The sequence below is a fragment of the Oncorhynchus kisutch genome, linkage group LG25, assembly GCF_002021735.2.
Source record: "Oncorhynchus kisutch isolate 150728-3 linkage group LG25, Okis_V2, whole genome shotgun sequence".
In the NCBI taxonomy this organism is placed as follows: domain Eukaryota; kingdom Metazoa; phylum Chordata; class Actinopteri; order Salmoniformes; family Salmonidae; genus Oncorhynchus; species Oncorhynchus kisutch.
Window position 1 is genome coordinate 42,395,084 of NC_034198.2, and position 22,866 is coordinate 42,417,949.

Genomic DNA, 22,866 nt, shown 5'->3' on the forward strand with positions numbered 1-22,866 from the left:
TGTAACCTTTATTCAACAAGTCAGTTAAGAACAAATTCTAATTTACAATGATGGCCTACCCTGGCAAAACCTTGACGACGCTGGACCAATTGTGCGACGCCCTATGCTAGTCCCAATCACACCCAGATGTGATGCAGCCTGGATTCAAACAAGGGACTGTAGTGACACCTCTTGCACTGAGATGCAGTGTCTTAGACCGCTGCGCCACCCAGGAAGCCACAGACCTAAACCCAGAGTCTCTCAGAGCATTCACAGTCAGCCCACTGACACCCTTATCAAACCATAGCCAAATCACAGCCTACTTGAACAGAGCAATACCCAACCATGAGGAATCAAAGCCCAACAAACTGCATGCTAGATAGATGGAAGGAAGATTGTGTAGAAAGCTACCAAAGAACAATTGGCCAACAAAAACAAATCCAATCCCTCCTTAGACAACTCCCTGGACAACATTTTCCCCTTCAATAGTGAAGGTGTACACTTAGCAGTAGAAAGCCTTGGACATTATATCATATCAGCTAACATATCATGTGTATAAAATTAAATAAATCAAGTAGAACAGTACATCCTCATCAACAGCCAATTCTAACATTTCCTCAGTGAAAACAAATGTCCTGAGCAAATGTCAAATTGACTTCTTACCAAAAATATCATACGACAGACCACGTATACACACTGCACACCCTAATTGACATACAAACAAAAGAAAACCAAAGCAAGTCTCATGGTTTGTTGATATAGAAAAAAATAGGCTTTTGACTCAATTTAGCATGAGGGCCTGCTGTATAAACTGATGGAAAGTTTTTTTAGGGGGGGCCTACGATGTTATAAAATAAATGTACGCCAACATAAGTGTACGCGTTCAAAATTGGCAATAAACACACAGATTTCTTCCCTCAGGGCCGGGGAGTGAGACAGGGATGCAGCTTGAGCCCCACCCTCTTCAAGATTTATATTAATGACTAGAATATTCTGCAGCACCTCAACTAGATTCTGAAATCAAATGTCTACTTTTTGCAGATTATCTGGTGCTTCTGTCCCCATTCAAGGCGATGCTACAACAGCACCTTGATCTTCTGTACAGATTCTGTCAGACTTGGGCTCAGTAAGAAAAAAATAATTGTGTTACACATACCTCAGCCTAAACATCAGCACCTCAGGTAACTTCCACAAGGCTGTGAACAATCTGAGAAACAAGACAAAAAAGGCTTGCTACGCAATCAAATGGAACATAACATTTGACATCCCAATTAGGATCTGGCAAAAAGATACTCAGTTATAGAACCCATTGCCTTTTATGGTTGTGAGGTTTGGGGTCCACTCACCAACCAAGAATTCCCAAGAATGGGACAAACACCAAAGTGTGACTCTGCAGAATTCTGCAAATAATATCCTCATCATACAAAGCAAACCCCAAATAATGCAGAGCAAAATTAGGACCCACTAATTATCAAAATCCAGAAAATAGTTGTTAAATTCCACAACCACCTAAAGGAAAGCCCAAACCTTCCATCACAAAGCCCTAACCTGTAATGACATGAACCTACAAAAAGAGTCTCCTCAGCCAGCTGGTTCTGGCTCTTTGTTCACAAATACAAACAGCCCACAGAGCCCCAAGGACAACAACACAATTAGAGCCAAACACATTTTGAGAAAGCAAAAATATAAGTATTTGACACACTGGAAAAAAATCTACCAAGAAATTGAGCAAATTTCAATTCTACCTTGCGCCTTAACAGAGCGTACACAGTAGCAGAGTACGTCAGGTACTGTGAGTGACCCAAAACTAAGAAAAGCCTTGACTATTTACAGCCGTAGGCAGATCTGGCTCTCAAGAGAAGACAGGATATGGCCCACAACATGAGGTGGAAACTGAGCTGCACTTCCTGCCAAAATGTATGACCATATTAGAGACACATATTCCGCTCAAATTAAACAAACCCACAAAGAATTCAAACAAAATGTTGACAAACAAACCGTATCTGTTAGGCGGAACAGGTGTCCCAGCCGCAAAATGTGTGACCTGCTGCCACAAGAAAAGGTCAACCAGTGGGTCAGGAACACCAATGTAAATATATCCTATACTTAACCTGTCTATTTATGTCCCCTCATCATTCATACATTCTACTAGTTGTACATTGTCACAACACTGTACATAGCTGATGTAACAGTTTAAATGTTACACTACATTTACTGCTGGAATTTAAAAGTTGTTATTCTCTTCACTCTTTTGTGTGTCTGTAATGATTGTGTCTGAGTGTCTTTTGTCAATGTAAACACGTTTCTCATTCTAGGCCAGGAAAGGAGCGTCCGAGGATAGAGAGGGAAGTGAGAGAGGAAGAAAGAGAATCAACGTGTTTCTGACCACTCTCTCTCTCTCTATCTCTCTCTCTCTCTCTCCTCTATCGGTTCTCTCTCTCTCTCTCTGTTCTCTCCTTCTCTCTCTCTCCCTCTCCTCTCTCTCTCTCTATCTGTTCTCTCTCTCTCTCTCTATCTTTTCTCTCTCTCTCTATCTGTTATCACTCTCTCTATCTGTTCCTCTCTCTCTCTCTCTATCTGTTCTCTCTCCTCTCTCTCTCTCTCTCTCCTCTCTCTCTCTCTCTATCTGTTCTCTCTCTCTATCTGTTCTCCTCTCTCTCTCTATCTGTTCTTCTCTCTCTCTCTCTATCTGTTCTCTCTCTCTCTATCTGTTCTCTCTCTCTCTAATCTGTTATCACTCTCTCTATCTGTTCTCTCTCTCTATCGTTCTCTCTCTCTCTCTCTATCTGTTCTCTCTCTCTCTCTCTTCTCTCTCCTCTCTCTATATCTGTTTCTCTCTCTCTCTATATCTGTTCTCTCTCTCTCTCTATCTGTTCTCTCTCTCTCTCTCTATCTGTTCTCTCTCTCTCTATCTGTTCTCTCTCTCTCTATACTGTTATCACTCTCTCTATCTGTTCTCTCTCTCTCTCTATTCTATCTGTTCTTCTCTCTCTCTCTATCTGTTCTCCTCTCTCTCTCTCTATCTGTTCTCTCTCTCTCTCTCTATCTGTTCTCTCTCTCTCTCTCTATCTGTTCTCTCTCTCTCTCTATCTGTTCTCTCTCTCTCTCTATCTGTTCTCTCTCTCTCTCTTATCTGTTCTCTCTCTCTCTCTCTATTGTTCTCTCTCTCTCTCTCTCTCTCTATTGTTCTTCTCTCTCTCTCTATCTGTTCTCTCTCTCTCTCTCATCTGTTCTCTCTCTCTCTCTCTATCTGTTCTCTCTCTCTCTCTCTATCTGTTCTCTCTCTCTCTCTTCTATCTGTTCTCTCTCTCTCTCTCTATCTGTTCTCTCTCTCTCTCTCTTATCTGTTCTCTCTCTCTCTCTTCTCTCTCTCTCTCTCTATCTGTTCTTCTCTCTCTCTATCTGTTCTCTCTCTCCTCTCTATCTGTTCTCTCTCTCTCTCTCTATCTGTCTCTCTCTCTCTCTCTCTCTCTATCTTCTCTCTTCTCTCTCTCTCTCTATCTGTCCTCCTCTCTATCTATCTGTTCTCTCTCTCTATCTGTTTCTCTCTCTCTCTATCTGTTCTCTCTCTCCTCTATCTGTTCTCTCTCTCTCTCTATCTGTTCTTCTCTCTCTCTATCTGTTCTCTCTATCTGTTCTCTATCTGTTCTCTATCTGTTCTCTCTCTGTCTCTCTCTCTCTCTCTCTCTCTCTCTCTCTCTCTCTCTCTCTCTCTCTCTCTCTCTCTCTCTCTCTCTCTCTCTCTCGCCCTGTGAAGGAGAGAGGGAGGCCTGGGCTTGTTATGTATACTGTACTGTATAGAGATGTACAGCTGCTCTTCCACTTTCAGCTGGACAGTCAGGTGAGAGAGATGGAGAGGAAGAAATGGAGAGAGAGATGGAGAGAGGGAGGGAGGGAGGGAGAAAGGGGGAGGGGGAGAAATGGAGGGAGGGAGGGAGATAGAGGGAGAGAGGTGGAGAAAGAGATGGAGAGAGGGAGTGTTTTAATCAGGGCTGAGTGAGGACTGATGATGCCATTCATTTATTAATTTGATTCAATGGAACCTAGGAATCCCTGGAAAACAGCAGCAATTGTTGCTGATTGGACTCTACTAGCTAAAGGAATGAATGAATTTGATTCAATGGAACCTAGGAATCCCTGGAAAACAGCAGCAATTGTTGCTGATTGGACTCTACTAGCTAAAGGAATGAATTAATTTGATTCAATGGAACCTAGGAATCCCTGGAAAACAGCAGCAATTGTTAATGAATAATGAAGGGGAAAATCTCAATTAATTATATTGAAAAAATCGAATGCAAATGTTCACAGTTAGATTACAATCACAGTCAACTTGTGCAGTCGGCAGTTTCATGGTATGTGTAACGTTTGTGTCTCTGGTGTCTAGCAGTACCAGGACAGTAACATGCAGAAGTTGGTGCATGACCTCACTAGTTGTCTGGAACAGCGTCTGGACACTAAGCTGCTTCTCTATGACCTGTGTACCATCATCAAAACAGGTGGGTAACACACACACACACGCACACATACATACACACACACACACACACACACACATACACACACACGCACACATACACACGCACGCACGCACACACACACACACACACACACACACACACACACACACACACACACACACACACACACACACATACATACATACATACATGCACACACACATACACACACACACACACACACACACACATACACACACACACACATACACACACACACATACATACATACATACATACATACACACACACACACACACACACACACACACACACACACACACACACACACACACACACATACACACACACACACACACACACACACACACACATACACACACACACATACACATACACGCACACACACACACACACACACACACACACACACACACACACACACACACATACAGTAGAAGTCGGAAGTTTACATACACTTATGTTGGAGTCATTAAAACTCATTTTTCAACCACTCCACAAATGTCTTGTTAACAAACTATAATTTTGGCAAGTCGGTTAGGACATCTACTTTGTGCATGACACAATTTTTCCAACCATTGTTTACAGACAGATTATTTCACTTATATTTCACTTAATCACAATTCCAGTGGGTCAGAAGTTTACATACACTACGTTGACTGTGCATTTAAACAGCTTGGAAAACTCCAGAAAAAAATGTCATGGCTGTTGAAGCTTCTGATAGGCTAATTGACATCATTTGAGTCAATTGGAGGTGTACCTGTGGATGTATTTCAAGGCCTACCTTCAAACTCAGTGCCTCTTTGCTTGACATCATGGGAAAATCAAAAGAAATCAGCCAAGATCTCAGAAAAAATATTGTAGACCTCCACAAGTCAGGTTCACCCTTGGGACCAATTTCCAAATGCCTGAAGGTACCACGTTCATCTGTACAAACAATAGTACGCAAGTATAAACACCATGGGACCACGCAGCCGTCATACCGCTCAGGAAGGAGACGCATTCTGTCTCCTAGAGATGAACATACTTTGGTGCGAAAAGTGCAAATCAATTCCAGAACAACAGCAAAGGATGTTATGAAGATGCTGGAGGAAACAGGTACAAAAGTATATATATCCACAGTAAAACGAGTCCTATTTCGACATAACATGAAAGGCCGCTCAGCAAGGAAGAAGTCACTGCTCCAAACCTGCCATAAAAAGCCAGACCTCGGTTTGCAACTGCACATGTGGACAAAGATCGTACTTTTTGGAGAAATGTCCTCTGGTCTGATGAAACAAAAATATAACTGTTTGGCCATAATGACCATCGTTATGTTTAGAGGAAAAAGGGTGAGGCTTGCAAGCTGAAGAACACCATCCCAACCGTGAAGCATGGGGGTGGCAGCATCATGTTGTTGGGGTGCTTGGCTGCAGGAGGGACTGGTGCACTTCACAAAATAGATGGCATCATGAGTGGGGGAAAGTTATGTGGATATATTGAAGCAACATCTCAAGACATCAGCCAGGAAGTTAAAGCTTGGTCACAAATGTGTCTTCCAAATGGACAATGACCCCAAGCATACTTCCAAAGTTGTGGCAAAATGGCTTAAGGACAACAAAGTCAAGGTATTGGAGTGGCCATCACAAAGCCCTGACCTCAATCCTGCAGAAAATGTGTTGGCAGAATTGAAAAGTTTTGTGCGAGCAAGGGGGCCTACTAACCTGCTTCAGTTACACCAGCTCTGTCAGGGGGAATGGGCCAAAATTCACTCAACTTATTGTGGGAAGCTTGTGGAAGGCTACCCGAAACATTTGACCCAAGTTAAACAATTTAAAGGCAATGCTACCAAATACTAATTGACTGTATGTAAACTTCTCACCCACTGGGAATGTGGGTGATCCTAATCCTAATTGACCTAAGACAGGGAATTTTTACGAGGATTAAGTGTCAGGAATTGTGAAAAACTGACTTTAAATGTATTTGGCTAAGGTGTATGTAAACTTCTGACTTCAACTGTACATTCACACACACACCTACATTCACACATAGCACAAGCACACTCACTCACTCACTCACTCACTCACTCACTCACTCACTCACTCACTCACTCACTCACTCACACATAACACACACACATATTCACACATAGCACACGCACACTCACTCACTCACTCACTCACTCACTCACTCACTCACTCACTCACTCACTCACTCACACATAACACACACACACACACATTCACACATAGCACAAGCACACTCACTCACTCACTCACTCACTTACTCACTTACTCACTCACTCACTCACTCACTCACTCACTCACTCACTCACACATAACACACACACACACACATTCACACATAGCACAAGCACACTCACTCACTCACTCACTCACTCACTCACTCACTCACTCACTCACTCACTCACTCACTCACACACACACATATTCACACATATAGTACACACTCACTCACACACACACTCACTCACTCACTCACTCACTCACTCACTCACTCACACACACAACGGGGGGGGGGGGGGGGATAAAGCCGTCGTTGTAGCTAGCAGGGTAATCTGCCTTATCATATCCTCGCTTCACTACTTCATGACATCTCATACTGAAGACAGTTTCAGCCTGGTCCCAGATCTGGTTGTTATCTTGTCAACTCCAACGGTCCATTTTTGGTCACATGTGTTATGACAACAACCTGGGACCAGGCTGACACTAACCATAGAAATACAATGTATAGAACTGGGACCAGGCTGACACTAACCATAGAAATACAATGTATAGAACTGGGACCAGGCTGACACTAACCATAGAAATACAATGTATAGAACTGGGACCAGGCTGACACTAACCATAGAAATACAATGTATAGAACTGGGACCAGGCTGACACTAACCATAGAAATACAATGTATAGAACTGGGACCAGGCTGACACTAACCATAGAAATACAATGTATAGAACTGGGACCAGGCTGACACTAACCATATAAATACAATGTATAGAACTGGGACCAGGCTGACACTAACCATAGAAATACAATGTATAGAACTGGGACCAGGCTGACACTAACCATAGAAATACAATGTATAGAACTGGGACCAGGCTGACACTAACCATAGAAATACAACGTATAGACACTAACCATACCATAGAAATACAATGCATAGAACGGGTGTCCCCTTTGAAGTCAATGATGGCATAATGGGTGGCATAATGGCGGCCATTACGTGTGTACCCACTGAAGATGACAAAGGTTAAGACAACGGGATTCTAATATCCCATAATATTTTGCAACGGCGCTGGTCCCAGATTTGTGACGACGTTGTCTCAGTCTGTATGTTTTCGACCTAAAGCAGGAAGTAAAAGGAGGAAGCCTAGCCTACCCGGTTAAGAGAGTGTTAGGCCAGTAACCTAAAAGTTTGCTTGTTCAAATTCCCGAGCTGAAATTCCTTTCTGAACTGTAACATCTTATGTTTCACCGAATCGTGGCTGAACGATAACATTAAGAACATACAGCTGGCGGGTTATACACTCTATCGGCAGGATAGAACAGCAGCCTCTGGTAAGACAAGGGGCCTATGCATTTATGTAAACAACAGCTGGTGCACGATATCTAAGGACGTTTTGAGGTTTTGCTCACCTAAGGTAGAGTATCTCATGATAAGCTGTAGACCACACTATCTACCAAGAGAGTTTTCATCAGTATTATTCGTAGTAGTCTACATACCACCACAGACCGATGCTGGCACTGAGATCACACTCAATGAGCTGTATAAGGCCATAAGCAAACAGGAAACCGCTCATCCAGAGGCGGCGCTCCTAGTGGCCGGGGACTTTAATGCAGGGAAACTTAAATCGGGTTTTCCACATTTCTATCAGCATGTTAAATGTGCAACCAGAAGGGAAAACATTCTATACCACCTTTACTCCACACACAGAGACGCTAACAAAGCTCTTCCCTCGCCCTCCATTTGGCAAATCTGACCATAATTCTATCCTCCTGATTCCTGCTTACAAGCAAAAATTAAAGCAGGAAGCACCAGTGACTCAGTCAATAAAAAAGTGGTCAGATGAAGCAGATGCTGAGCTACAGGACTGTTTTGCACAGACTGGAATATGTTCCGGGATTATTCTGATGGCATTGAGGAGTACACCACATCAGTCACTGGCTTTATCAATAAGTGCATCGAGGACGTTGTCCCCACAGTAACTGTACGTACATTCCCCAACCAGAAGCCATGGATTACAGGCAACATCCGCACTGAGCTAAAGGGTAGAGCTTCCGCTTTCAAGGAGTTCGGGACTGTAACCCCGATGCTTATAAGAAATAGAAGCTGTTTTTCAGTCTCTGTCATATTTGGTCACATTTTACAGCATCCATAGGAGTTGGCTAGACAAACAGATCTGGGACCAGGCTAAGCTGACACTAACCATACTGTATATTATATCATTAACAGCCTGCCCCCATAGCTAGCCATTCAATCCATCCCCATACCATTTGCCATGGTTTGGATGATGACCCATATTTCACATAGCTTAGAAGTCTACTGGGACCATGGTGCACCATGATGCTGTGTCTACTGTGTCCAGTGACCCTGTCTGTGGCAGAGCTGTGTGTGTGTGTGTGTGTGTGTGTGTGTGTGTGTGTGTGTGTGTGTGTGTGTGTGTGTGTGTGTGTGTGTGTGTGTGTGCAGGCATACGTGCTGGTAGAAGACTGTGACATTGCCGCAGTGCCCTGATGATGCGTGGGAGGATTGGATGTGACAGGCTGTGCACTGCTCGCCCTGTGCTCCACCACGTAACACACACACATACACACACACACACACACACACACACTAACGCACACACACACACACACACACACATACACACACACACACACACACACACACACACACACACACACACACACACACACACACTAACACACACACAGTAACACACACACACACACACTAACACACACACACACTAACACACACACACACTAACACACACACACACACACGCACAGCAGATACTGTACACCACACCATCTGTGGAACTACAGATGGTAACTTTTCTCTTATCTCTTGTCTTTAATCAGCGACGAAAGCAGATGGATTTGCCCTTTATTTCATGGGAGAATGTAACAATGTAAGTAAACAATATATTCTGACGAGGAGCACAGATCAACTACTCTGAGCTCCACTGATCTAGTCTAGTGAGCGATGAGTGTTAAAGCCACAATTCTTAATTAATGAAGAATTTACAATGTACTATATACAGTGCCTTGCAAAAGTATTCATCCCCCTTGGCATTTTTTCCTATTTTGTTGTATTACAACCTGGATTTTAAATGGATTTTCTATTTGGATTTCATGTAATGGACAAACACAAAATAGTCCACATTGTTGAAGTAAAATGAAAAAAAATAACTTGTTTACCTTTTTTAAAACTTTTCTTTTTACAAAAACATGAGAAGTGGTGCGTGCATATGTATTCACCCCCTTTGCTATGAAGCCCCTAAATAAGATCTGGTGCAAATTATTACCTTCAGAAGTCACATAATTAATTTGATAATGCCCACCTGTGTGCAATCTAAGTGTTACATGATCTGTCACATGATCTCAGTATATATACACCTGTTCTGAAAGGCCCCAGAGTCTGCAACACCACCAAGCAAACGGCACCATGATGACCAAGGAGCTCTCTAAACAGGTCAGGGAGCAAGTTGTGGAGAAGTACAGATCAGGGTTGGGTTATAAAAAAATATCTGAAACTTTGAACATCCCATTGAGCACCTTTAAATCCATTATTAAAAATGGAAAGAATATAGCATCACAACAAACCTACCAAAACTCACAGAACAGGCAAGGAGGGCATTAATCAGAGAGGCAACAAAGAGACCAAAGATAACTCTGAAGGAGCTGCAAAGCTCCACAGCGGAGATTGGAGTACCTGTCCATAGGACCACTTTAAGCCGTACACTACACAGAGCTGGGCTTTACGGAAGAGTGGCCAGAAAAATAAATAATAATAAGTGTGTTTGCCAAAAGGCATATGGGAAACTCCTCAAACATATGGAAGAAGGTACTCTGGTCAGATGAGACGAAAATGTAGCTTTTTGTGCCGTCTGGCACAAACCCAACACCTCTCATCACCCCGAGAACACCACCATGGTGGTGGCAGCATCATGCTGTGGGGATGTCTTTCATCAGCAGGGACTGGGAAACTGGTCAGAATTGAAGGAATGATGAATGGCGCTAATTACAGGGAAATTATTGAGGGAAACCTGTTTCAGTCTTCCAGAGATTTGAGACTGGGACAGAGGTCCACCTTCCAGCAGGACAATGACCCTAAGCATACTGCTAAAGCAACACTCGAGTGGTTAAAGGGGAAACAATTAAATGTCTTGGAATGACCTAGTCAAAGCCCAGACCTCAGTCCAAATGAGAATCTGTGATATGACCTAAAGATTGCTGTACACCAGCAGAACCCATCCAACTTGAAGGAGCTGGAGCAGTTTTGCCTTGAAGAATGGGTAAAAATCCCAGTGGCTAAATGTGCCAAGCTTATAGAGACATACCCCAAGACACTTGCAGCTGTAATTAGGTGGCTCTACAAAGTATTGACTTTGAGGGGGTGAATAGTTATGCATGCTCAAGTTTCCAGTTTTTTTGTCTTATTTCTTGTTTGTTTCACAATAAAAAAAATATTTTGCATCTTCAAAGTGGTAGGCATGTTGTGTAAATCAAATGATTTAAACCTCCCCAAAAATATATTTTAAGTCCAGGTTGTAAGGCAACACAATAGGAAAAATGCCAAGGGGGGTGAATACTTTCGCAAGCGACTGTATCCTCAATAATAAATGTGTGTACATTATTAATTTAAATGAAAATATTGCAGATTGCACCTTTTAAGTGAGTCATTGAGTGTATCCCGTATCTCATCTCAGAGTTTGTGTTAGTTAATCTGTTAATGACTAGCATGATGTAGTGTATAGAAAGTGGTTGAGTGTCTCTCTGGTCCTTCCTGATTGAGTGTGTCCCATGTTCATCTCTCTCTCTCTATGGTCCTTCCTGATTGAGTGTGTCCCATGTTCATCTCTCTCTCTCTGGTCTCTCGTCAGAGTGTGTGTTTGTTTAAACCAACGGTGGCTGAGGACGGTCCTCCCACCCTCATCCCAGCTGGCCCGGTCACATTTGGGACCACCATCGCCACACACGTGGCCACAACACGCCAAACTCTGCTAGTAAAGGACATCACAGGGGTGAGATTTAACATATTATAAATATAACCCTAACCCAAACACCCTAACCCAAAACCCCTAACCCAAACATCCTAACCCAAACACCCTAACCCAAACACCCTAACCCAAACACCCTAACCCAAACACTCTAACTCAAAACCCCTAACCCAAACATCCTAACCCAAAACCCCTAACCCAAACATCCTAACCCAAACACCCTAACCCAAACACCCTAACCCAAACACCCTAACCCAAACACCCTAACCCAAAACCCCTAACCCAAACACCCTAACCCAAAACCCCTAACCCAAACACCCTAACCCAAAACCCCTAACCCAAACATCCTAACCCAAACATCCTAACCCAAACATCCTAACCCAAACACCCTAACCCAAACACCCTAACCCAAACACCCTAACCCAAAACCCCTAACCCAAACATCCTAACCCAAACATCCTAACCCAAACACCCTAACCCAAACACCCTAACCCAAACACCCTAACCCAAAACCCCTAACCCAAACATCCTAACCCAAACATCCTAACCCAAACACCCTAACCCAAACACCCTAACCCAAACACCCTAACCCAAACACCCTAACCCAAACACCCTAACCCAAAACCCCTAACCCAAACACTCTAACCCAAACATCCTAACCCAAACACCCTAACCCAAACACCCTAACCCAAACACCCTAACCCAAACACCCTAACCCAAACATCCTAACCCAAACACCCTAACCCAAACACCCTAACCCAAACACCCTAACCCAAACACCCTAACCCAAACCCCCTAACCCAAACCCCCTAACCCTAACCCAAACACCCTAACCCAAACACCCTAACCCAAACACCCTAACCCAAACACCCTAACCCAAACACCCTAACCCAAAACCCCTAACCCAAACACCCTAACCCAAACACCCTAACCCAAACACCCTAACCCAAACACCCTAACCCAAACACTCTAACCCAAACACCCTAACCCAAACACCCTAACCCAAACACCCTAACCCAAACACCCTAACCCAAACACTCTAACCCAAAACACCTAACCCAAACACTCTAACCCAAACACCCTAACCCAAACACCCTAACCCAAACACCCTAACCCAAACACCCTAACCCAAACACCCTAACCCAAACACCCTAACCCAAACACCCTAACCCAAACACCCTAACCCAAACACCTAACCAAACACCTAACCCAAACACCCTAACCCAAACACCCTAACCCAAACAACCCTAACCCAAACACCCTAACCCAAACACCCTAACCCAAACACCCTAACCCAAACACCCTACCCAAACCCAACCAAACACCCTAACCCTAACCCAAACACCCTAACCCTAATGCACCCTAACCCAAACACCCTAACCCAAACACCCTAACCCAAACATCCTAACCCAAACACCCTAACCCAAACACCCTAACCCAAACACCCTAACCCAAACACCCTAACCCAAACACCCTAACCCAAATATCCTAACCCAAACACCCTAACCCAAACACCCTAACCCCTAACCCAAACACCCTAACCCAAACACCCTAACCCAAACACCCTAACCCAAACACCCTAACCCAAACATCCTAACCCAAACACCCTAACCCAAACACCCTAACCCAAACACCCAAACACCCTAACCCAAACACCCTAACCCAAACATCCTAACCCAAACACCCTAACCCAAACACCCTAACCCCCTAACCCAAACACCCTAACCCAAACCCTCTAACCCAAACACTCTAACCCAAACACCCTAACCCAAACACCCTAACCCAAACACCCTAACCCAAACACCCTAACCCAACACCCTAACCCTAACCCAAACACCCTAACCCAAACACCCTAACCCAAACACCCTAACCCAAACACCCTAACCCAAACCCCCTAACCCAAACCCCCTAACCCAAACACCCTAACCCTAACCCAAACACCCTAACCCAAACACCCTAACCCTAACCCAAACACCCTAACCCAAACACCCTAACCCTAACACCCTAACCCAAACACCCTAACCCAAACACCCTAACCCAAACACCCTAACCCAAACACCCTAACCCTAACCCAAACACCCTAACCCAAACACCCTAACCCTAACCCAAAACCCCTAACCCAAACACCCTAACCCAAACACCCTAACCCAAACACCCTAACCCTAACCCAAAACCCCTAACCCAAACACCCTAACCCAAACACCCTAACCCAAACACCCTAACCCAAACACCCTAACCCAAACACCCTAACCCAAACACCCTAACCCAAACACCCTAACCCTAACACCCTAACCCAAACACCCTAACCCAAACCCCCTAACCCAAACACCCTAACCCAAACACCCTAACCCAAACACCCTAACCCAAACCCCCTAACCCAAACACCCTAACCCAAACACCCTAACCCAAACACCCTAACCCAAACACCCTAACCCAAACATCCTAACCCAAACACCCTAACCCTAACACCCTAACCCAAACACCCTAACCCAAACACCCTAACCCAAACACCCTAACCCAAACACCCTAACCCAAACACCCTAACCCAAACACCCTAACCCAAACACCCTAACCCAAACACCCTAACCCAAACACCCTAACCCTAACCCTAACCCAAACACCCTAACCCAAACACCCTAACCCAAACACCCTAACCCAAACACCCTAACCCAAACACTCTAACCCAAACACCCTAACCCAAACACCCTAACCCAAACACCATAACCCAAACACCCTAACCCAAACACCCTAACCCAAACACCCTAACCCAAACATCCTAACCCAAACACCCTAACCCTAACACCCTAACCCAAACACCCTAACCCAAACACCCTAACCCAAACACCCTAACCCAAACACCCTAACCCAAACACCCTAACCCTAACCCAAACACCCTAACCCAAACACCCTAACCCAAACACCCTAACCCAAACACCCTAACCCAAACACTCTAACCCAAACACCCTAACCCAAACACCCTAACCCTAACCCAAACACCCTAACCCTAACCCAAACACCATAACCCAAACACCCTAACCCAAACACCCTAACCCAAACACCCTAACCCAAAACAGTTCCAAAGTACTTGGTTATATTTCAAATGCTTTGACCTCATAACCTCTGACCTCTGACCTCTGTGTGTGATGTTATTCAGGGGTTCAGACTCATGTTCACCCTGTCATTTACCTTCTCATCCTCACCACCCTTAACCCTTGACCCCTGACCTTTAGATTCTAAACTCTCTCTCTCTCTCGGTCTCTCTCTCTGTCTCTCTCTCTGTCTCTCTCTCTCTCTCTCTCCAGGACCAGCGTTTCCCAGAAGGCACTGGTCAGGACTTAGACTCAGGGATTCATGTTCACTCTGTCCTGTGCCTCCCCATCGTCACGGCCATCGGTGACCTCATAGCTATCCTGGAGCTGCATCGGCACTGGGGCAACGAGCCCTTCAATACCAGCAACCAGGAGGTACATGCACGCATGAACACAGACACACTAACACAAACACACGCAGGCATACACGCACGGACACAAACACACACACACACACACCAAGCCTGTCTGTGTAAACAGAGCGTATGACTGTCGAGGGCAATGCCTTCCTGTAAAGGATATAGGAGATCATAAAGAAAGAAGCAGGGAGCCCCTTAAGATCAGACCGAGGTTTTTGTAAGGTAGCCTAGTGGTTAGAAAGTTGAGCCAGTAACCAAAAGGTTGCTGGTTCGAATCCCCGAGCCGACGAGGTAAAAATCTGTCGTTCTGCCCCTGAGCAAGGCTGTTAACCCACTGTTCCCCGGGTGCTGAAGACGTGGATGTCGATTAAGGCATCCCCCTCCCCTGCAACTCTCTGATTCAGAGGGTTAAATGCAGAAGACACATTTCAGTTGAATGCATTCAGTTGTACAACTGACTAGGTATCCCCTCTTTCCATTAGTTCATAAGGAGAGCAGCAGTTAGTCCCTGAAGACTCTGCTATTCGCTCCTAATGAGCCAATCAGAGACGTGTATAGATGGCAGGAACTGAGGGGTTAAATAGTTAGATTACCCAGTGGGACAAGATGGTTGTAATAACGTTATAAGAACGTCAACGTATTCTCGTTGTGTTGACGTCTTTTCAACCAGTTTTTCTCTACTGGGATATTACGTTACAGGCATTATTCAGAGAGGGCATTAGGTTGGATAAACATACAGGATGAGGAAACACTGAGAATGCTATTTATATGCTGACCGTTACGCATATTCATGTGATAGTTTATTTATTAATATACCCATAAAGCAAACGGTCAAATTTAAAAACATCTTTACCCTTTTTTTTCCTTCTTGCTTCTAGATTTTTGTACTTTTTATTTTAATTATTATTATTATTGTAAAAAAAAAAGCTAAATGTTGATGATGCTATGTGTTTTTAATCTATCTTCCCAGGGACTACAGATGAAAACTAGCCAGCTGGCTAAATCACATTTACAGAACTGTTCATTGATGTGCATTGTCCCTTTTCAAATAAATAATATTTTCTTTTCTTTTCTTTTTTTTTTTAAGGTTGCGACGGCGTGTTTAGCATGGGCATCTGTAGCTATTCACCAAGTACAGGTCAGCATTGGATTATTGAATGTGTTTTTTTTTCTCCATCAGACAGTTAAAGAAATGTTTTCGTATGTGATGTCTCAGGTGTATTTGGTTACCAATGCTTTAATAATACTGTTGATAAATGCCTGGGAACACACTGTTGATAAATGCCTGGTAACACACTGTTGATAAATGCCTGGGGACACACTGTTGATAAATGCCTGGGAACACACTGTTGATAAATGCCTGGGGACACACTGTTGATAAATGCCTGGGGACACACTGTTGATAAATGCCTGGGAACACACTGTTGATAAATGCCTGGGGACACACTGTTGATAAATGCCTGGGGACACACTGTTGATAAATGCCTGGGGACACACTGTTGATAAATGCCTGGGGACACACTGTTGATAAATGCCTGGGGACACACTGTTGATAAATGCCTGGGGACACACTGTTGATAAATGCCTGGTAACACACTGTTGATAAATGCCTGGGGACACACTGTTGATAAATGCCTGGGAACACACTGTTGATAAATGCCTGGGGACACACTGTTGATAAATGCCTGGGGACACACTGTTGATAAATGCCTGGGAACACACTGTTGATAAATGCCTGGGGACACACTGTTGATAAATGCCTGGGAACACACTGTTGATAAATGCCTGGGGACACACTGTTGATAAATGCCTGGGGACACACTGTTGATAAATGCCTGGGGACACACTGTTGATAAATGCCTGGGGACACACTGTTGATAAATGCCTGGGGACACACTGTTGATAAATGCCTGGGGACACACTGTTGATAAATGCCTGGGGACACACTGTTGATAAATGCCTGGGGACACACTGTTGATAAATGCCTGGGGACACACTGTTGATAAATGCCTGGTAACACACTGTTGATAAATGCCTGGGAACACACTGTTGATAAATGCCTGGGAACACACTGTTGATAAATGCCTGGGGACACACTGTTGATAAATGCCTGGTAACACACTGTTGATAAATGCCTGGGGACACACTGTTGATAAATGCCTGGTAACACACTGTTGATAAATGCCTGGGAACACACTGTTGATAAATGCCTGGGGACACACTGTTGATAAATGCCTGGTAACACACTGTTGATAAATGCCTGGTAACACACTGTTGATAAATGCCTGGGGACACACTGTTGATAAATGCCTGGGGACACACTGTTGATAAATGCCTGGGGACACACTGTTGATAAATGCCTGGGGACACACTGTTGATAAATGCCTGGGGACACACTGTTGATAAATGCCTGGGGACACACTGTTGATAAATGCCTGGGGACACACTGTTGATAAATGCCTGGTAACACACTGTTGATAAATGCCTGGGAACACACTGTTGATAAATGCCTGGTAACACACTGTTGATAAATGCCTGGTAACACACTGTTGATAAATGCCTGGGAACACACTGTTGATAAATGCCTGGGAACACACTGTTGATAAATGCCTGGGAACACACTGTTGATAAATGCCTGGTAACACACTGTTGATAAATGCCTGGGAACACACTGTTGATAAATGCTTGATAAAACACTGTTGATAAATGCCTGGGGACACACTGTTGATAAATGCCTGGGAACACACTGTTGATAAATGCCTGGGAACACACTGTTGATAAATGCCTGGGAACACACTGTTGATAAATGCCTGGGAACACACTGTTGATAAATGCCTGGTAACACACTGTTGATAAATGCCTGGGAACACACTGTTGATAAATGCCTGGGAACACACTGTTGATAAATGCTTGATAAAACACTCTTGATTAATGCTTGATAACACACTCTTGATAAATGATTGATAAAACACTCTTGATAAATTATTGATTAACACTCTTGATTAATGCTTGATAACACACTCTTGATTAATGCTTTAAAACACACTCTTGATAAATGCTTGATAACACACTCTTGATTAATGGGATTGGGTTGTGTCTGCTGTGAACATTATAACCTACTGTTGTGTTTCAACACTTCATCGGCTCAAATAACGCTCATAGTACAATTGCACATGTACGTTTGTCCGGGGTTGTGTTCTCATGATGGTGTTTGTGTGAAGCAGAACTCCCCTGTGACTGGGTAGGTCTCAGTCTAATCAACCCTAAAGCCTTTTTACACTTGACCCCCAAGGGCCGTCATTATGGCGTGTAAAGAGCCTTGTGGTTTGTACCTACGTGAAAAGTACAGTGTCCCAACGCATCCTGGGTCACAGTGGGTTTCTCTCGCGTTTCTGTCCGTTCACAAATAGACCATTTTGTTACAGCAGTCTGCACAAAGGTGTTTCTCTCTCTCCCGCTCTGTCTCTCCCTCTCCCTCTTTCTCTCCCCCACACCCCTCTCGCTCTCGCTGTAATCCTGCTGTTGACACTTAAACAAAGTGCTAACTAACTGTTAGCATGACATCGTTGACGTTAGTTTGAACATCTGACGTGTTGTTTTTGTATCCCCAGGTGTGCAGAGGCCTCGCCAAACAGACGGAGCTCAATGACTTCCTGCTAGAAGTGTCAAAGTAAGGTTGTCTCAATGACTTTCTACTAGAAATGTGACACTTCTGTCTTGTAGCACATATACTGATGTTGGATTTTAACTTGATCATTCTTTTTGTCGCGGAGAACTTTCCTGGGGGGGGGGTGGCAGTTGACTAGGTTTTAACTCCATCCCTGTTCCTGGAGATACCCTCCTGTAGGTTTTAACTCCATCCCTGTTCCTGGAGAGATACCCTCCTGTAGGTTTTAACTCCAACCCTGTTCCTGGAGAAGTACCCTCCTGTAGGTTTTAATTCCATCCCTGTTCCTGGAGAGATACTCTCCTGTAGGTTTTAACTCCAACCCTGTTCCTGGAGAGATACCCTCCTGTAAGTTTTAACTCCAACCTTGTTCCTGGAGAGATACCCTCCTGTAGGTTTTAACTCCAACCTTGTTCCTGGAGAGATACCCTCCTGTAGGTTTTAACTCCAACCTTGTTCCTGGAGAGATACCATCCTGTAGATTTGAACTCCAACCTTGTTCCTGGAGAGATACCCTCCTGTTTTTAACTCTGTCGGTTAAGTCAGTTAAGTCAGTTAAGAACAAAGTCTTATTTACAATGAAGGCCTCCACGGGCCCAACCCGGACGACGCTGGGCCAATTGTGCGCTGGCCTATGGGACCCCCAATCACAGCCAGTTGCGATACATCCTGGATTCGAACCAAGGTGACTGTAGTGACACCTCAAGCACTGAGATGCAGTGCCTTAGACCGCTGCGCCACTCGGGAGCTATTGGACAGGTATAAAGTGTAAAAAATAAATTGCTGTTTGGGTCATGGGGTGGGGGCGTTCCAATGAGTTGGGTCATGGGGTGGGGGCGTTCCAATGAGTTGGGTCATGGGGTGGGGGCGTTCCAATGAGTTGGGTCATGGGGTGGGGGCGTTCCAATGAGTTGGGTCATGGGGTGGGGGCGTTCCAAGGAGTTGGGTCATGGGGTGGGGGCGTTCCAATGAGTTGGGTCATGGGGTGGGGGCGTTCCAATGAGTTGGGTCATGGGGTGGGGGCATTCCAATGAGTTGGGTCATGGGGTGGGGGCATTCCAATGAGTTGGGTCATGGGGTGGGGACGTTCCAATGAGTTGTGTCATGGGGTGGGGGCATTCCAATGAGTTGGGTCATGGGGTGGGGGCGTTCCAATGAGTTGGGTCATGGGGTGGGGGCATTCCAATGAGTTGGGTCATGGGGTGGGGGCGTTCCAATGAGTTGGGTCATGGGGTGGGGGCGTTCCAATGAGTTGGGTCCAGGCCTGTTGGAACCCAATCTGTAGTATTTATACCCAGCTTAAGGTACAATGTAGGTACGGTACTGTTTTGTATAGCCTACAAACACTGCTTCCAGCTGCCCCCTTGATTGTGAATATTTAATATTCATTCAAATCCTCCTACTGGGGGATTATTTTCCTCCTGCGATAAAATGGGTCAAATCAATCATCTATACCCTTATCAATCATCTATCAATCATCAATACCCTTATTAATCATCTATCAATCATCTATACCCTTATTAATCATCAATACCCTTATCAATCATCTATCAATCATCAATACCCTTATCAATCATCTATCAATCATCTATACCCTTATCAATCATCTATCAATCATCTATACCCTTATTAATCATCAATACCCTTATCAATCATCAATACCCTTATCAATAATCTATACCCTTATCAATCATCTATACCCTTATCAATCATCTATCAATCATCTATACCCTTATTAATCATCAATACCCTTATCAATCATCTATCAATCATCTATACCCTTATCAATCATCTATCAATCATCAATACCCGTATCAATCATCTATACCCTTATCAATCATCAATACCCTTATCAATCATACCCTTATCAATCATCAATACCCTTATCAATCATCAATACCCTTATCAATCATCTATACCCTTATCAATCATACCCTTATCAATCATCAATACCCTTATCAATCATCAATACCCTTATCAATCATCTATACCCTTATCATTCATCAATACCCTTATCAATCATTTTTATTTTATTTCACCTTTATTTAACCAGGTAGGCTAGTTGAGAATAAGTTCTCATTTGCAACTGCGACCTGGCCAAGATAAAGCACAGCAGTGTGAACAGACAACACAGAGTTACACATGGAGTAAACAATTAACAAGTCAATAACACAGTAGAAAAAAAGGGGAGTCTATATACAGTGTGCAAAAGGCATGAGGAGGTAGGCAAATAATTACAATTTTGCAGATTAACACTGGAGTGATGATCAGATGGTCATGTACAGGTAGAGATATTGGTGTGCAAAAGAGCAGAAAAGTAAATAAATAAAAACAGTATGGGGATGAGGTAGGTAAAAATGGGTGGGCTATTTACCGATAGTACAGCTGCAGCGATCGGTTAGCTGCTCAGATAGCAGATGTTTGAAGTTAGTGAGGGAGATAAAAGTCTCCAACTTCAGCGATTTTTGCAATTCGTTCCAGTCACAGGCAGCAGAGAACTGGAACGAAAGGCGGCCAAATGAGGTGTAGGCTTTAGGGATGATCAGTGAGATACACCTGCTGGAGCGCGTGCTACAGATGGGTGTTGCCATCGTGACCAGTGAACTGAGATAAGGCGGAGCTTTACCTAGCATGGACTTGTAGATGACCTGGAGCCAGTGGGTCTGGCGACGAATATGTATCGAGGGCCAGCCGACTAGAGCATACAAGTCGCAGTGGTAGGTGGTATAAGGTGCTTTAGTGACAAAACGGATGGCACTGTGATAAACTGCATCCAGTTTGCTGAGTAGAGTGTTGGAAGCAATTTTGTAGATGACATCGCCAAAGTCGAGGATCGGTAGGATAGTCAGTTTTACTAGGGTAAGTTTGGCGGCGTGAGTGAAAGAGGCTTTGTTGCGGAATAGAAAGCCGACTCTAGATTTGATTTTCGATTGGAGATGTTTGATATGAGTCTGGAAGGAGAGTTTATAGTCTAGCCAGACACCTAGGTACTTATAGATGTCCACATATTCAAGGTCGGAACCATCCAGGGTGGTGATGCTGGTCAGGCGTGCGGGTGCAGGCAGCGAACGGTTGAAAAGCATTTTGTTTTACTAGCGTTTAAGAGCAGTTGGAGGCCACGGAAGGAGTGTTGTGTGGCATTGAAGCTCGTTTGGAGGTTAGATAGCACAGTGTCCAAGGACGGGCCAGAAGTATATAGAAGGGTGTCGTCTGCGTAGAGGTGGATCAGGGAATCGCCCGCAGCAAGAGCAACATCATTGATATATACAGAGAAAAGAGTCGGCCCGAGGATTGAACCCTGTGGCACCCCCATAGAGACTGCCAGAGGACCGGACAGCATGCCCTCCGATTTGACACACTGAACTCTGTCTGCAAAGTAATTGGTGAACCAGGCAAGTCAGTCATCCGAAAAACCGAGGCTACTGAGTCTGCCGATAAGAATATGGTGATTGACAGAGTCGAAAGCCTTGGCAAGGTCGATGAAGTAGGCTGCACAGTACTGTCTTTTATCGATGGCGGTTATGATATCGTTTAGTACCTTGAGCGTGGCTGAGGTGCACCCGTGACCGGCTCGGAAACCAGATTGCACAGCGGAGAAGGTACGGTGGGATTCGAGATGTTCAGTGACCTGTTTGTTGACTTGGCTTTCGAAGACCTTAGATAGGCAGGGCAGGATGGATATAGGTCTCTAACAGTTTGTGTCCAGGGTGTCTCCCCCTTTGAAGAGGGGGATGACTGCGGCAGCTTTCCAATCCTTGGGGATCTCAGACGATATGAAAGAGAGGTTGAACAGGCTGATAATAGGGGTTGCAACAATGGCGGCAGATAGTTTCAGAAATAGAGGGTCCAGATTGTCAAGCCCAGCTGATTTGTACGGGTCCAGGTTTTGCAGCTCTTTCAGAACATCTGCTATCTGGATTTGGGTAAAGGAGAACCTGGAGAGGCTTGGGCGAGTAGCTGCGGGGGGGGGGGGGGCGGAGCTGTTGGCCGAGGTTGGAGTAGCCAGGCGGAAGGCATGGCCAGCCGTTGAGAAATGCTTGTTGAAGTT

The 22,866-nt window shown here is 44.5% G+C and overlaps 1 protein-coding gene across 1 annotated transcript in view; it reads left to right on the forward strand.

Moving 5' to 3' along the window:
• Positions 1 to 22,866, forward strand: part of LOC116357461 (cAMP and cAMP-inhibited cGMP 3',5'-cyclic phosphodiesterase 10A-like) — a 193,917-nt gene that overhangs the window by 130,172 nt on the left and 40,879 nt on the right. The window contains 6 exon segments of the mRNA XM_031804851.1: positions 4,367 to 4,475; positions 9,563 to 9,612; positions 11,587 to 11,727; positions 15,006 to 15,167; positions 16,239 to 16,289; positions 18,763 to 18,821. Of these exon segments, the coding sequence (XP_031660711.1) occupies positions 4,367 to 4,475; positions 9,563 to 9,612; positions 11,587 to 11,727; positions 15,006 to 15,167; positions 16,239 to 16,289; positions 18,763 to 18,821 (572 nt within the window).